Genomic DNA, 17835 nt, shown 5'->3' with positions numbered 1-17835 from the left:
TAACGGTAAGTTTACACATTCTAATGATAATATCAAAATACATATATATAAATGTTTATATCATTTTTTTTCTAGAGTCAAGTTCAAGCAGAGTCAGCGCGATAACTGTGGTATTGCCCTGGGGTGCTCAAAAAGAGACGGTAAAGCCGCAACAAATAGGAGATATGGATCTAAGACCGGGAGAGTACGTGATGCGCATTCTTTTCGCAGAATTTACTTCGCAGGCGGAGAAAAAGATGGAAGCTGTTATGACAGAACATGTAAGCGACTATTATTGAAGCGATTGTCGTTGCAATAAACATTATTTAAATGCTTTATTTTCAGGAAAAACAACTGTCAAAAGTATTGCAAAGAGGAGAGGATTTACAATTCGATCAACTGTTATCGGCTTTCGGTTCTGTCGCCGAACATTGTTTACCGTCAATATTGAAAGCCCTTTTTAATTGGTACGAACGTCAGCTTGTTGACCAAGGTGGCGATCAAAAGAAACCTGCCCCTGGAAAGGAAGATCAAAAAGGGAAAAGGTAATGAGATAATAACAAGGTAATAAGTTAGAAACATTAATAACAAATATATTATATTTCAGTATTATGTATACAATAGTATCAGGAAGTGTAGAAACAGTGGAAAGAAGTGAAGCAGATCTCTTACAAGAGCGTAGAGATCTTGCCGTCGAATTTATATTTTGTTTAATGCTGATCGAGGTTTTACGTCAATTACCGTTTCATCCTGGACACGAGGATTTAGTAACATATATAGAAAATATCGCTTTTAAACATTTTAAATATAGAGAAGGGTAAGTAAGAACTGATACATTGTAATAGGAAAAAAAGATAAAATCTAATCAATATTTATATACATGTATTTTTAGTATACAAAACGAACCGAACGCAGCTAATATTCACATTATTGCTGATCTCTATGCTGAAGTGATAGGAGTTCTGGCGCAGTCCAGATTTATGTCAGTGAGAAAACGTTTTATGGTAGAACTGAAAGAATTACGAGCTAAAGAACCAGGACCTCATACTACACAGAGCATTATTTCTTTATTAATGGGAATGAAATTTTTCCGAGTTAAGGTAATCATCATATTCCGCTAATATAATATTTAATTTGTATATTATTTTGAATTTTGCATTATGTTTTACTACATGTTAAACTGCACAAAGTAACACTTTTAAATAATGCTTATTGTAAATTTTCAGATGGTACCAATAGAAGAATTTGAAGCATCATTTCAATTCATGCAGGAATGCGCTCAATATTTCTTAGAAGTGAAAGACAAAGATGTTAAGCATGCTTTAGCTGGCCTTTTTGTTGAAATACTCGTTCCTGTTGCTGCCGTAAGTGTTCCAGACCACAAGTTGTAATTCATCATTAAGTAATACTATTTGTAGTAATATTGTATTTTCTATTCTAGGCTGTGAAAAATGAAGTGAACGTGCCGTGTTTGAAGAACTTTGTGGAAATGTTGTATTCAACAACATTAGACATGTGTACAAAGTCTAAACATAGACTAGCGCTCTTCCCATTAGTAACCTGCTTACTTTGCGTCAGCCAGAAAACATTCTTTCTACAAAATTGGCATTACTTCTTAGCTATGTGTCTGTCGCATTTGAAAAATCGCGATCCAAAGATGTGTCGAGTTGCGTTAGGTATGATTAAAGTACAAATTTTATAGATGTAATATTTTTGGAGAAAGAAGCTAGAAACAAAAAGTAACATATTTTTTGCATCTATTGTGTTACAGAGGCTTTATACCGTTTACTCTGGGTTTACATGATACGAATCAAATGCGAGAGCAATTCCGCCACGCAAAGCAGACTGCAGAGCATAGTGAATTCCTTGTTTCCTAAGGGATCGAAAGCGGTAGTGCCGCGGGACACGCCGCTGAACATTTTCGTAAAGATTATTCAATTTATTGCGCAAGAGAGACTGGATTTTGCGATGCGTGAAATAGTGTTTGACTTGCTGTCTGTCGGTCGACCAGTGAAGATAATTTTAACTCCCGAACGCATGAGTATCGGCCTCCGAGCATTCCTCGTCGTAGCCGATAGCTTGCAGCAGAAAGAGGGAGAACCACCTATGCCGCGCACTATGGGTGTCTTGCCAAGTGGAAACACCATGCGTGTTAAAAAGACATATTTGAATAAAGTATGTATCATATACATAATTCTTATGGATATATCGAATATATCGAGTGGTATTTTCATGAATGTGTTTTTATGATTTAGATGCTAACAGAAGACACCGCGCGAAGCATAGGAATGTCTTCATATTTTCCACACGTACGCCGAGTGTTCGTGGATATCCTGCGCGCGTTAGACGTTCATTACGGCAGACCTCTCATGATGACCAGCACTCAGAATATGAACAAGGAGCCGGACGAGATGATCACCGGAGAACGCAAGCCTCGAATAGATCTCTTCCGAACTTGCGTCGCCGCCGTTCCGCGACTGATTCCCGATGGAATGACTGGTGCGGAATTGGTCGACTTATTGGCTCGTTTGACAGTACACATGGATGAGGAACTGCGTGCATTGGCATATCAAAGCTTGCAGACTCTAGTATTAGATTTTCCCGATTGGCGACAGGACGTCGTGCTTGGGTTTACGCAGTTTCTAGCCAGGGACGTGCAAGATACGTTTCCGCAACTTATTGACAACGGTCTGAGAATGCTGCTGCAATTGCTGACCAGTTGGAAGAACGCCCTCACGAGTCCCAGTATAAGATCTAAGGAACAAGCAGTGGATAATACGCGGGTCAATATACGAGTGGACGTTGGGATCAAGAAATGCGAAACGGGCCAGGTTTGCATTAATTTTTATTATATTGGAATTTGCAGGCAACGTACAAAATGCAATGTAAAATTTATTTCTTATTTACAGAAAATAGAACCTGTATCGAACATATTTTATCTAGTGGAAGGATTCGCCTTGGTTATGCTCTGCAATTGTCGTCTTTATCCTCGACGATTGGCTGTTCATATTCTTCGGGAAATTAAGCTTTTACTGAAGACTTTAGGTAATTATATTTACATGTATTGTATGTATATACGCAATCCATCACAATGTATGTCTTATATACATCCATCTTTTTAGGAGGACCCGAAGATGATCAACCAGTTATTGATGTGATCGATGCTTGCTGTCCCGCCGTCTTGGAAAAATGTTATCCTATGTTACCGCCAGCAGAGAAAGCAGCTGCTGCGTCTACATCTAACGTGGATTTGCAATGGATAGCCGACAGAAGTAGTTGTGTTTGGACAGCTGGTAATATTTAATTTGCCACACTTTTGATATGTAAATCATACATTACATTCATTTATATTTATTTTACGTTGCAGGCTTTCACGACGAAAACAGTACCAAGAGTTCTTCCTCGCTCAATCTAAATGGAGCCGATCCGTGGGCCAGTTGTCTATTTGCCTTTTTGGAAAAGGATAGAGTGCTTACGCTGTGTCCAAATGCCGTCGCTCATTCTTGGCCCATTGTCTTCACTCGTATAAACTCTTTGTTCTCGGTGGTGGATCCCACGTAAGTTTAACTCTCAATGTGTATATTATCTACTATTTAAATTTTGAAATAAAATTAACATTTCTGTCTTTGTATTTATACAGGCCGGTAAATGACAATCGAGCTTCGTTATTGCGCAGTTCGACGACAGTGAGAAAACCAGTGAACGAGAGAGATGTCTATATGCACATCTGGAAAAATTATCTGACCTTTGGATACAGAGTCGTGCCACCAGTGCCGAATCCAGTTGTCCGATGCGCCAGTCCGGATCTCAGTCTCAGGTAAGTTAGTCATATGAAAACTTACAGCGGGAGTTCAAATATATTGTATCATCTTATTATATATTATTTAATTTTCTTGTTAGTTTTAATACAGTATTCATGTTTATTATGAATCATTTAAGTACATATAATCGCGTGCATCGCTACACTCGCTATAAATGCAATTGACAGAGTTTGAATAAACGCGAGCAGTAAAGTATCTCATTCAAGCATCTGCATTCGAGAAAACGTGTGCACACGGTTTATGTTTATATCAATTACGTCTAGTCTGATAATATATTTCGATAAAACTTTGAATAACTATAAAAACTCACATGTTTAGCAGTAAATAATATATTAAAGCTTTAAGTGTCTATACGAAAAGTGAGTCACGGAAGATCAATAATCAACTTGGTATTAATTGGTGTTGGGTCATGTTTGTTAGTGTCCACTATTTCATACAGAAATATCTTACTTTATTCGTCTCGTGGAATGTCTGTCCGTTAAATATTTTACAGAATCGTAAAGTTTATATTCTTAATTTTAAACGTTAATTCTCTCTCTACACTGGCACAGTTACTGAATTATAATTTCGTAATGTTCTACATTAAATATTAAAATATCTAATGTTATATGTACTCACACGATATTCTCTATCTGATGTTGCACACATCCAGCAATGGAAATTCTTCTGTCGTATAGACTGGCACCAATTCGTATCAAATTCGCGCTTTGCATTCGGGAGCGGAATCCATACTTGTTCTGTCCTTTCTTCCATCCATGCATATACATACTTCGCTTTATTTTCCGCAACACGCTACATCTCTCGCATGCTGTCTCCTATCGTTGTCTCTCGTACATGTACATCTTCCTCTCTCTTCCTCTCTCTTTCTTTCTGGATATTAGAGTAGTAGTCTCTGAGAAGTAAATAATATCTGATACAAGGAGCATTGGTGGTACACTGTATTGCATACTCTAGTGGTCAGCATACGGTGGAGTTTGGTGTGTTGTGCATGAGTAAGGAGTTGAGTCAGAGCCTGGAGAATCTCGGCGGGGCGCAGACCCTGCCGGGTCGGTTCTCTGTACCGTCCATTTCCGGCATCTACACCCGGCATAAGCGTACCAGGTGAGCCTGAGATTAACAATCGCGAACAAACGACCATGCTTCCTTTGATGTCACCCGGGATTTAAACGGTCGTTGGTAATTCGCACCTTCGTACCTTTTGTAATATTAATCTCTATATTGAATCTATTTGTCTCTTCTTACTCTCTTAACGCAGCCCAGTTTGGTATACCCCCTTTTTTTTTCCATTGAACTTTCAGCTTGCGAACTCTCTCGCCACCCTAACAAGTTCTTTTCGCGCGTACTTGCGTATATACCACCCTTGCCTAGCCTTACGACCGTTCCCGATCGCTTCTTTTTCCGGAGATTAAACTGCGACCGGATATTCTAGAGCGCACAATTGTTAATTTACGAGCTTCGGTAACGTAACTGTGAACGAAACGTAGTGAAACGCAACAGTCTCATTTCCGCAGCTCCTCACCTGACAGTTTATCCGCGGAACGGGGCGATAACAAATCACCTGGCACAAACGCGAGTCCCGCGGCCTTGTACAAGCTGACCGTACCCTTGTTGAGATGCGAGGCCGTCGACGTCAGGGATGCCGCGGTGCAGGCGATTGGGAAAGTAAACGCCGATGCTTTAAAGTAAGTACATTACCGTCCGCGATCGCAAACGACGAGAAATAGATTAAACTGTAAGAAGATTCTCTTCTTGACACAGAGACTTGATGGAGGAACTGGTACCTTACATCCGGGAAGCGGTCGATCGGAAGCAGGAGAACATGAGACGGCGAAGAAGACGCGACGCTTTGAGACTGCAGCTAGTAAGAGTACTGGAATTAATTGCAGAGTATGGAACGTTCGGTATCTGGTTAGTTCATACATTATTTTGCACTTTGCTTCTCATTTTTTTACTCAACGGATTTTAAAAAATCATCTGTTTTCAGCCCAGCGGTTTTAGACCGTGAAACGCAGTCTTTACATCCGACATTCGTCGAATATATAGATGGTGCGCGCGTTTACTTAGAAAACGAGACCGACAAGGAAGCACCCGCTGTACGGGACATCAAATTGCACTTCTGCAACTTTATCAGGAAGATGATCAAGAGTTTTTCACGTAAGCGATTTTATTCCGATAATCCCGAATTTCGAAATCAAAATATGTGTAATGTTCTTTCAGAGATTTATTAATTATCTTTTTTTTTTTTACTTTTCTAGTGGAGATATGCTATACATTGTTAAAGAGGGACTTAAGAAGAAATCTATTCATGCTCTTCGCTAGTTGGGCTGGTGTTTACGGCAGGCCGCTTACGAGTATATCGTCTATGCAAGAAGAAGAAAAGTCTTGCACGGAATTACAACTCTCAGCCTTGCAAGCTATGAGTGGATTACTCTGTTGCGGTTCCTGTTTCAATCCGCAGTCGCTTTCGGAAGAGGGTGCGATTTTGTATCAATGGCTGGACTTGTTACTGGCCAGTAAAGATGAAAAGGTAAGTTTTATCTCGTATAAGATTTTATCTCTAAACGCGTGCGCGCGTCATTAGCATTCAAGATTATTATGCAAAACTGCAGTTAATATTCTATTATATGTTGGATATATTAAATGTTAATGCGTTATATGTATTAATATTAGATCCCCATATAATACGGGTTTATATAACACGGACTCGTATAACATAATTGGAAAATTTTAATATTTGTTTGTTTTAAAACAAAATAAAAAAAATATTTTACTGTTACATCTTTAATATTTATTTTACATTTTTTATAATAAACCGTTACATCTTTATAAATATGTGTTCTTCATATGCATACATAATCCATAGATGTATGATCTACTATGTGACGTATATCACGTACTCATATAACGGATTCATATAACACGCAACGCATCCCCCGCATTATACGGGGTTCTATTGTATTTGATTTCACATCTTTCTATCTATATCATATCTCTTGTTTCAGATTTATACGCTTGCACGTGAAACCGTCGTGTTACTGCTCGAGGGAAATCCCGATATTGGTACACTTTTGGATTGGGTGGTGGATCGATGTTACACTGGCGCACCGCAGGTGGCCGATGGTTGTTTTCTCGCATTGGCAACAATTTTTAGCGCCAGGTACGCACGAATCAAAAGTAAATATAGAATAAATATTTTATACAAAAACGTTTATTGAAGTAGTGAAGTATCGCGTAAAAGAGTCACGGTGCGATCTCGCTCCGCGTGTACTTAGCGCGAGACACTACCGTGTCTCTTGATATTAGAAGAAAATACGATATATACATAGCGAGTAAAGACTGCGAGACATATATTTCTTGACAGAGTCGCGGATATAAGCCGCAGATAGAATAACAAAGCTAATAAACAGTATGACAATCGTGAGTTTATGATTTTCTTTTCTTTAGGGAGTATCCTTGCGACCATTACACGAGTGTCATCAACGTAACATTAATGAATACAGGATGTCCTCGCGCTCCAGTTCACGATGCAGCGCTTCAACTTCTTCAACTACTGGATCAACGCTTCTTCGGAAATGTAGGTCCGCTTCCAGCTACAGAACTCGAAGCTGGTAAGCTTATAATCCATGTTTTCATATATGTGCACCGTAATACTATGTCGGTACATTACACATAATTCTCTGATTGTCTTCTAACATGCATTTACTCAGTTGTTTGAAACTGATGTTTTATTGTATCATAATTCTTTATTCACTGGTAGCTTTTGCGTCTCCTGAGAGTTTTTCTGTTGCGCATTGTCGGCAAAGTGCGGCCGTTTTGTTGAGGTGTATCTGCGCGTGAATTCTGAAACTGTAAAGAAACGCAAGATTTTATTAAATTGAACAAACCTGATCATATATATATATTTTTAAAATTTCTCAATCAATACAATATCTGCGCACATATATTTTGTCATTATGTTGTCTTATTATAATTAGATAATTAAGTGCTTACCACACTGTTTTCCATGACTCGCCATCTGCATGAGAGTTCCACTTCTCCTAGTACTTGAACGCTTTGTACACATGTGAACCATCTCTCTGCGAAAATTCTGTCCGCTCGCGCAGTAAAGAATGAAATTTATTCCGAAACTCGTGTCGAATAATAATTGGCACATTTGTTGCGCCAAAATAAGCCATATCACTGATTTGCTGTTATCCTGAATTTAGATATATAGTGATTATTAACATTATTCATTAGCGTACAATTTTTTTAGCAGTACATTAAAATTTATCTAGATATAAGCAGTAATATCATGAGTCAATAAAGTATTAACAATGGGGAATAATATATTGTGGTATATAGCTGTTTAAACATGAAAAACATCTGATTTTGCAAAAGTACCGTACAGCGTGAGAGTGTATTAAATTAGATTCGATTAAACATCAAAAATTATAAAAAAATGTATGAAATTCAGAAAAAGTTTAATGATACTACTTTATTATTCAGAATTCGCTTTTTAGAGCAAAAGTATTTGACTTTAACTATATTTAACATTAAATATCGATACGTACGTAGAGGAAAGCGACCACCCTGAGAACGAATGCAGGCATATTGAGGCAGAAGAACGCAGTCGAAACGAGCAGAAGCATTTTCGTGACTTTAGTCTGCGGCATTCTGTCCCGTGGAGTATGAGCCCTCTCGTTGGAAATATTGGATTCTATAGTCAAAGTTCTTCGGATGTGGTCGAGCTTGTAGATGTTGCGCGCTATCAGAGTATTGAAGATCACTATCAAGGTCAGAGGCACGGCAAATGTCATGACAATATCAAAGGTGTTGTAAGCGATTGCCCAGGACTCCCAGTCTTTGTCCAAGCCACAGGTCGAGTTTTTATCGATTTTGGAGAACCAAATCACTGGGCTGCTCAGCAGAATCGCTAATGCTGTTAGTCCCATCACTGTCATCTTCGCTCGGGCTACTGTACACAAGATTTGGCGACGAAGCGGCCACCTGACTGCCATGTATCGCTCAATGGTGAAGGCTACTACGAGCCACACGCTGAGGAAGCTACAGAGAGTGCCGAGATAGACGAAGAACTGGCAGAAGCCATGCCGATTGAATAGATTCACGTGCACCATTTTTAGCCAGGTCACGAAAACTGCTATCAGGAAGCCGCTATCGCTTATTGCTAGCGCTCCCAAGTAAATGCTGGATGAGGAATAACGTAGTTTCGTGCCGAAGAATACGCACATGGACAGACAATTGCCCAGCAGGCCCAGGAGTACGAGAATCGGCGTATAATACTGTTGGATTTGCTGTAAGAAATGGTCGGCTTCCTGATAGGGTCTGTATACCGTTGTAATGTTGCTACTATTCTCAGCCATCATCTTCACGTGTTGATCTCAAGCTGCCATCAATGAGAAGAAAAGCGAAAGGCAGTATAACCGCGCCGAGCATAACAGCTTGCGTCATGCATGATAATCTGAAAGAGCATTAGTGTCTCATACAGAAGAAGATAGAAAAACAGAGGAGGAGGAGAGAGAGAGAGAGAGAGAGAGAGAGAGAGAGGGAGGATATTCTAAATATCTCGCGTTTTCTCTGGATCATCCACATGGGGACTGAATTTAGAAACTGAAGCAATATCAGCGGTGGTCGTTTGATGTTCGAAAAGCCAAACAGTTATTCAACGTTAAAAATCAGAAATTATTCAACGTTAAAAGTCAGAATTTTTTCAGCGAATTAAATATTCATATTTGGAAGAGATCATAAAATTTACAATTTTTTAATTAATGTAAAGCATCTCTAATTTAACTACTTTTAAACGGATTTTGTTAGAATTAATTTACGTAACTTCTCTAGTCGTATTGATGTCGATATTAGAAGACAGAAAGCGACCAGTGATAACTGATATATTCATATGTTTTTCAATTATTTCATTGTCGTTTGATTAACACAATCACTTTGCATTCTTATCGTATGTCACGAGATATAGTCTTTGCGTATTACGAAAACAAAAAAAGTTACGGGGACCTTGCTGCTTATCGCTCGCAGGAAATCCTTCGCGCAATAGATATACGTTAATAAATCATTATTGTGCAACTGTTGATTCAGATTATGTTACATATTTATTCGTATGTTACATGAATCTGTTATACATTGTCTGAAATTTCATATTATTGATTTATTTATTGAAATAAAGTAAAAATTAAAACACAAATTCGACACGCGTTTTCATCGATATTAATTTTATTATATAATTAAGAACTATCTTACAATGTGATGACAACTGCATAACAAAAATTCTTATCTTTTCGTGTTATCGCGAAAAATCCGATATAGTTGGCAATCTCGGTGAATGCTCGTTTTTTCGTAATATAACTAACAGTAATAGTTCATTTTCTGAATGTAAATAATTACCGTGGATATGATCACAAGAGAATTTTGTTGATATGATTTCGTATCTTTGGTAATGACGGAGCTTCATATTTACTTCATAGTTACACTTCTGAACAGTACGCGTTAGAAACCGGCGAATCGGAAAATTTTATGTTTCTCTCTACTTAGCTCGTTTCACATATCTTTCGGGCCACACAATTCTATAGCACTTTTATAATGATTTTAATGATTTATGACCGAACCGTTGATCCAAATATAAATGGATAAAAATAAAATGTATATCGCTTTGGTATAACATTTTTAAATAATTTCTATAATATAAAAGAATATAAATCTTTTTATAAAATATAATAAAATACTTTTTATCGTGCCGAAATAATTATAGAAAAAAATAAATATGTAAAAATATATAAAAAGATACTACAATAGAATAGAACTAGATTCACATGAAACATTTTTAAGAGAAGAAAAGAACGAACATTTTTCTATTCTTCTCTACATTCTATATCTTTTTATGAACATGACGTAAACAGTCTTTAGTTTTTTTATTTGAATTAGATTATAAAAAGAACTCGTCAAACAGGAATGTCTTAAATATTAATTAATGCGTACCTGTATGTTGATATTCAATAAATGAAGCTACATGTTTTAGTTATGAGACGTGCGGACGCAAGTCATTTATTGGACTGCCATCCAGATTCTAAAGATGATTTTGTGACCGGGTGCCGAGAGCTCCTTTTAACCGCGGTCTTCCAACACTCGAGTGCTTCAATTCATATATATCTCTCACACATCAACGATCTTAACGTTTTGTAAATATAAGATGATCCCTCCCGACACTTAGTTGGCACGGCAACGTGCGGTGCCGGTGCGAGATTCTTTCGTCAGCCACTCGTTAATATTATTTAATGAGATGTTTTTTATTTCAGACAGTCGCGCGACACTTGATTTTAATACCGCGACTTATTAACAGTAGATTGATTAGGCCTAAGTAAGATCCGGTATATGAATCACGCTATAAGTATATCAATCACGTTAATAGCAGCGAGACATTTTGCTTTTTTTTATTTTCAAATGGGAAGCAACAAGTTTATGAGTGCACTTAATGATAAGAATAATTTGGATTTGGTAGTTGGTGTACTTAGTTTTCGAGACACTAATGTATGTAACACTAATGTATGTAACACTTTCGGAGAATATATTCGAGTGCCGTCTCAGCTATTTCTGCTGGATGCTCCGACGCATCCATGGCTGATAAAGCTCGCTGCATCCAGTATTCCGGCTTCTGCGCATCAAAGTAATGTACAAATTCCCGCCTCTTCGCGACGCACGTCAATTTGCCGTGTCGCGAGGAAGAGATTCATATTTTCGTAATTTACACATTTTACCCATTAGTTCCTTTTTGTTTCTACAAACTGTTACGAGATGTGTAACATCGACGTTTATGTTAAAAAAAAAGAGTTGTAAAAAATTTTTATTACATATGAAATACAATGTCATATTTTACTAAAGATTTTTTACCCGCAAGAATGTTTTTTTTTTATAAAGAGTTATGAGCATGTGAACTAGTTTTTATCACGTTATTTCGCCTATTAATGCAAAATAAAATTAATAATCTTAAATCGATAGTAATTATTACATTATATACATTATAAGCAATCATACATTTGCACAGCTTTTGTTTGCAGCTTTTAAATTTCAATAAAATTTAAAAGCTTCACGTTACTATTGACATATATATTTGAATTGGAACATACCGGTTCAAAGAAATGAATTAAACTTTTCTTATATGAAAAAAAGATTATATGCAAGTAACGCGCCCTTTGACATATCATGTATAAAATTCTGTTTGAGAAGCATCCGTCCAAAAGGAAATAAGTTTCCATGAATGCAAAGAAATTGTAGCATAACGAGACTCATTCTCTTCCTGCAAAGAGAATATATTTAATTTGCCGGAAGGAAAAGCATGTATACAGTTATATATAATAAAATATACTTTTTCTGTAAAATATATACTTTCTCTGTGATCAGGATGATCGTTGTAACACCAAGGAATTACGCAATGTAAATACATGATAAATGTCAAATCATATTGATTTGGTATTAATTAATTATTATTGAGAAAATAATCGTTGACCTTAAAGCGCTCAACAAGTTTTACTGCTAAATGTCATCGGTATTGATAACGATAATAATTATTAGGCAAAAAGTTTTGTAGGTATTCATTGTGCTTTTTCGCGCTATCGTATTTTCTTTACAGTTCGTTAATTAAATGGTTTTCATTTATAAAATCTTTTATCAGCTATAGATTTTCAAATGAATTCATTCTTTTTTAATGGAAATTTATTAGAAATTTATTAATTAAAAAATTTTTACAATTAAATAGAGATAAAACCATCTCTTTGGTCGAGTTCGATCTTTGTAGCTTGCAATATTTTTGCTTGAATTTAAATACTTTTTTCCATTCAAACTGCGCACCAATTATTTATCGGTCTTAAAACATGGTTTTTCGTTGGAACAATAAATTTAACATATTTAAAGTTAATAATTTAACTTTTTTATATTATTAAGCACTTTAAATCACTAAAGAATTTATTGCGAAAAATATCGCGCAACGTGACGGGCGTCTTTAATAATTCAATCACTGAGGCATGTTATTTATATTAAAAAAATTTTTTTTTGCACAATTTTTTAACATTACAACAAACAGATAAATAAAACTTTCTTTTATTGAATATATAGTGAAATTTTAACTAAGTCTTCATTCTATAATGAAATTTTAGAGCAATCTTGGGTAATTAATAGGGTATTTAACTTCCTTATTGATTCAATAATGTAATTTGGTATTTTATCTGGATTTCTCAGGCCACAACGATCCTCTTGCAAGCTCTGCCGCTACTGTGACTTCCGGCGGGCCAGGTCAACAAAGTAATCCTGTAGGTGAGATTTCTTCCGGCGGCACGATCAGAGGTGGCACATTGGATGTCCTCTTGTCGACCACTTATTGTCGCAGCCAAATGTACCTTTCACGTCAACTGGCTCAATTACATCCGGAACTCACGATGCCGATGTTCAGCGGTAAATGGACTTTTCATGTTTTGTTAACACTTCACGCCTGAAATGCGTCACGTTGTCCCAGAAACTCAGCATGTCAAGATTTTGAGACAACACGACACATCTCGATGAAATTTTTAAGAAAATTATTGCTTCCAATTTTAAATCAAAATAAAATTTTATGTTTTGCTTTGATATTTTTGAAGTAATTATTTTAATGTAGTTGATTAAGAATACTGTATTTTGTAATTATTTTATAACTGTAATATCGTGGCACTCAATGTCTTACTATTATAATATTGATGTTAATTATAATTCGAGGAGGAAGGGATGTATGATGAAACACAATTAACAACTTTTGTGGTCTATTGAATGCTTCAGTTATAGAGAACAGGCTTTAGAATTATTTCCTCGCAATTGAAACTTTGTCTGCTCCTTGTAATTAAAATGAAATATGTTCTAAATATGATCTAATAACCTTTATTTAATATACACGACGGTATATATGTTTCCGTACTGCAGTTTAATACGCAGTTAAACATTAAAAAATGGATGCAAAAAAAATACAATGTAGAACATATTAATCGTAAGTTATTAAAAACGTTTCATGCATGAAAATTGCGGTTTTTCTCCTCAAAGCTCATGGTTTTTTTTAATTGAAAAGTAGCGTATTTATTATATACTTACATTTTATTCAGAACCATAAGAATGAAAAAAGACACTCAAGAAAAACGTCTCTTATATAAATGATAATTTTAATATTCCTTAATATATAAAATTTTTTATTTACTGGCGCAACAGTTAATATTGATCCCTCGATATATAGAATTTTATTTGTTTCAGCAGTTAATAAACACGCAAGAGATTTTCATGCATTTATAAAAATAACAATTATGTTAATTAAAGTGAAAGTTGGATTTTCGACGTGACTTATAAATTTACATACAGAATGCTTGCTGGTAAAAAAATTGTTTTTATGCTTTTTATGAGCTTGGACATATGGAAAAGTCATATGCACTTTATTAAACTTTTATATTACATTGGTAAATAATATGGTAGAGTTATATTCTCGGTTATATTAACGGAAAGGAAATATTGCAAGGGTATTGCTTACGCACGGAAACGTGTAATTACAATGAGGTGGTCATAGAATGTTCGCGGGATTTAACAGAGTTATCACAAGTATTTGTATAAATAATTTATCACTCTAGAGGGATGCTGTCAATAACAATCTTCTTGTGCCCGCGTTTTTATCGATTGTTATTCCAGAGGCGGGTCGCTATCGCGTAAATATTACCGCGCATCTGTTTTGACTAATCGAACAGGCTCTCATTATATGTAATTTAATATCGGAGAAACGTCGGCAAAAGTGATAAATAGTAGAGCTTTTCTATACTGATAGAATTGTGCTGATAGATTATAAATGTATTCATGTATACCTGCACATTTACTTAAATACATGTCATCTTGAGTGCAAGAATATTAATTATTAGTGCCATAACTTAAACGTATAGAGATTCGCATGTGTATCGCGATATCGGCAAAGTAATGATTTACGGTGTAAAATTCATTAAAGAAGAGTACTCTTCTTGTTTCATTCAGTTATATTTGATGCGATTGAAGAGCTCAATAAAGTAAATTTAATTAATTTTTTTAAAGAGAATTTGAGAAAATGAGATTGGATTAAAAATGTAAAATTAAATGTGAAATTTAAAATTTTTCAAGCTCTGCTTATGTAAAAATTAAAAATCAAAGACTTGTAATGTTCTTGAACTAGAAATGTCGCATTGTTCGCGGAATTCGACTTCTTAATTAAACCTAGGAATAATGTAGGCTGATGGAAGGTTGACCGTGATCTGTCTGTTTAAGAATTTAACCTTTTAACTACAATCGCAATTGTTAATGAATCACAAGACGCATAAAGTTGCAGCCTCGTTTACATGATGGATCGCTGCCCTCCGCTTTAATTTCGTGACGCCTGCTTGACGTACTGCCAGTGTCATATACCGCGTTAAAGGGGCGAAGAGGCTCTTTAAAAAATAGCGGAGGACCGATGCGCGACGAGAGAAAAATATAACGATGAAAAATAATTTCATTGTGCGAATTACTATTTTGCACGTTTCCGCGGCTAACCAGCTTACATCCGTTCGCTTTGACACGTTCGAAGCGGCGAACACTTTGCTCCCGGGAACGAATGGTGTAACGTAAAACTGCAATTTTATCTCATAAAACCCTCTTGTACGTGATATTGCACCCAATAGCAGCATGAAGAAGAAGAAATAAAAAATGCATTTCAACTCAAAGAGTGCATGTCGAATCTGACAGTTATATTCTAGATATAATTAGAAAAAATTCAATATTCGATTCGAGCGTTCTCTTCACAACGCTTTTTATAAACTAAAATTTATAGAGTTTACAGTTACGTTTTTCAGAAATATTGGAAATCATCATTAGTTTTAAAGGAAATTAAAAGAGATTATTAAACGCCAATAAAATTGATAATGATTCTATTTTATTTAAATATATATATTTATTTATTTATAGGATAAAATATTTTGAACGGATTAACCGTAAATTGGCCGTATGTATGTATATTAATTATAACAACGTATAAACATACAACATGTAGGTATCGTATTTTCAAAACGTGGATGAGAGCCTGTATTAATCACAAGCTCATCCGCTTGCAGTAGATTAAAATTTTTAGAGATATACAAGTTAACGCATGGATTCACCAGAGTGCGGCAAATCTCACGATTTAGTTTAATATGCTACTTGTAAGGATTTTAAAGCGGTATTAACTGAACAAACAATCTTGTATTTTGTACACCGAGAATCATGTCACGCAAAAGAATCACAAAGGAGGATACGCTTCGTGACAATTGTTTGATACGTTAATATCTTTGAAATTCAGATTGAAACGCGACGCGTACTAGCTAGAAACAAATGCAGATATAATTGTAGGTGAACATACTAATTTCGCTATGTAATTTCGCACACACACACACACGCGCGCACGCGCGCGCGCACTCAGCAAATTATTAGGGATGTCATTTACGAATATCGATGAAAATATCGAATGCCCTTCCACGTCTAGCTGCTTTAAACCGGCACGTTAAATTACGCTATTACGCATATAATGCAATATTGGGGATGCGTTCGACCGTGTATGGAGTAATTAAATGCGAAATGGGAATCCGGCAAGTGAAAGAAAGGGAGAGGGAACAGTAATGCAGCCCACATTAAATTCATTCAAGCTGCAAAACGGTCGGTGTTTAAATATTTCCAAATCGTGAGAGGAGATGAACGATGAGATACTCGGATGTACACATGCATTATGCGCGTATGAAACGCATTACGGATGAAATTTTATACCTTGTATATTTGAGTTAAGCTGGATGAGCTTGGCTATGAAAAAGACGTGCTTTTACATATTGTCGGAAAATTGCAATAATAAAGGGAACAAGGGAAATAATTTGATATAATAATTCGTTAAATCGTGGATTTATAAAATTTATAGCACCAGTAATGCTATAATATGTATTATTTTCTTCCTTTTTTTACATGAAAGCGGATTACACGCTTCCGTGTACAGTAATAAAAAAAAAGCAGTACTTGTGCACATTTCTCTTGATATAATTCTACCACATTATTTACAAATATAATATAGATCGATAATACAACGTATTATTAATATAATTGGACCTAGTAATTCTTAGAAATTGATACTCAATTTATATGTTTCAGAAATTACACATCGGTTTCAAACGGCCCGCAGAGAAGTTCGGCAACTGCTACTGCAATATTTGTTACCTTGGTTGCACAACATGGAATTGGTCGATCCTAATGTACCGCCGCCGTCCAATCCCTTGAGTTATTATCAGGTGAATGAAGTTTATTATCGTGATCAACTTTGAAATAGCAGCGCAGCATTTTGCTTTGAAATTTTAGGAGTCTGTGCTCTTTGCTCTTTTGCTTTTTGGATATATAGTTTAATAGGGGTAATAAACTCAGAGAGAAAAAACAAGATTGATACCCGGCGCCTCCGAGATCACTTTTTGCCTCCTTTCACTAAAAGTGGATCGCAATCGTGGTCCAAAATAATCCCGCCGGTGATCCAGATCATACGGGGGGCGTAGCTCAGATGGTAGAGCGCTCGCTTAGCATGCGAGAGGTACCGGGATCGATACCCGGCGCCTCCAACATTACTTTTTTTTTTTTTCGAATTGTTTCACCGAAAATAGATCACTTTTCTGAACTCGATTGATCTTGCTGCAGAATTGCATTATCAGGGAGCTTAGCTCAGATGGTAGGCAGCGCATGGCGAGAAGAGCTTTCTCGCATTTTTAAAATACATCCAGCCGCGTATATAAAAGCAGACCTCCCTGCGAAGCAAAAGGCAAATTCGGTTTCGAAACCTCGTTATAGAATTTGCATGCTAAGCGAGCGCTCTACCATCTGAGCTACGCCTCCTGATAATGCAATTCTGCAGCATGATCAATCAAGTTCAGAAAAGTGATCTACTTTCGGTGAAAGAATTAAAAAAAAAAAAAAAAGTAATGTTGGAGGCGCCGGGTATCGATCCCGGTACCTCTCGCATGCTAAGCGA

At 36.2% G+C, this 17835-nt stretch overlaps 2 protein-coding genes and 1 non-coding gene across 3 annotated transcripts; 2 read left to right on the top strand and 1 right to left on the bottom strand.

Annotated features, from left to right (window-relative positions):
- Nucleotides 1-80: 80 nt before the first annotated feature.
- On the top strand, nucleotides 81-17180 carry LOC112453233 (protein furry-like). Its single transcript, XM_025013852.1, has 21 exons — nucleotides 81-260; nucleotides 325-524; nucleotides 587-796; nucleotides 872-1079; nucleotides 1206-1343; nucleotides 1421-1655; nucleotides 1751-2154; nucleotides 2235-2810; nucleotides 2889-3024; nucleotides 3102-3272; nucleotides 3347-3536; nucleotides 3620-3796; nucleotides 4755-4901; nucleotides 5312-5482; nucleotides 5559-5708; nucleotides 5785-5954; nucleotides 6056-6327; nucleotides 6803-6957; nucleotides 7245-7408; nucleotides 13038-13250; nucleotides 16974-17180. The coding sequence occupies exons 1-21, from the start codon at nucleotides 165-167 to the stop codon at nucleotides 17141-17143; spliced, it is 4353 nt and encodes a 1450-aa protein (XP_024869620.1). The 5' UTR covers nucleotides 81-164; the 3' UTR covers nucleotides 17144-17180.
- On the bottom strand, nucleotides 6986-11414 carry LOC112453234 (thyrotropin-releasing hormone receptor-like). Its single transcript, XM_025013853.1, has 4 exons — nucleotides 10785-11414; nucleotides 8351-9258; nucleotides 7791-7995; nucleotides 6986-7646 (listed from the first exon to the last, which is right to left on the bottom strand). Exons 2-4 carry the CDS (start codon nucleotides 9161-9163, stop codon nucleotides 7534-7536), a joined length of 1131 nt encoding a protein of 376 aa, XP_024869621.1. The 5' UTR covers nucleotides 9164-9258; nucleotides 10785-11414; the 3' UTR covers nucleotides 6986-7533.
- Nucleotides 17181-17355: 175 nt separating the features above from the next.
- Nucleotides 17356-17428, top strand: Trnaa-agc. Its single transcript has one exon. It is a non-coding gene; the product is annotated as a tRNA-Ala (tRNA).
- Nucleotides 17429-17835: the final 407 nt, after the last annotated feature.

This window comes from Temnothorax curvispinosus, unplaced genomic scaffold, assembly GCF_003070985.1.
Source record: "Temnothorax curvispinosus isolate PA1 unplaced genomic scaffold, ASM307098v1 QBEX01004196.1, whole genome shotgun sequence".
Lineage (NCBI taxonomy): Eukaryota > Metazoa > Arthropoda > Insecta > Hymenoptera > Formicidae > Temnothorax > Temnothorax curvispinosus.
Note: the sequence above shows the minus strand (reverse complement) of the source record. Positions and strands in the feature narration are given on the sequence as shown.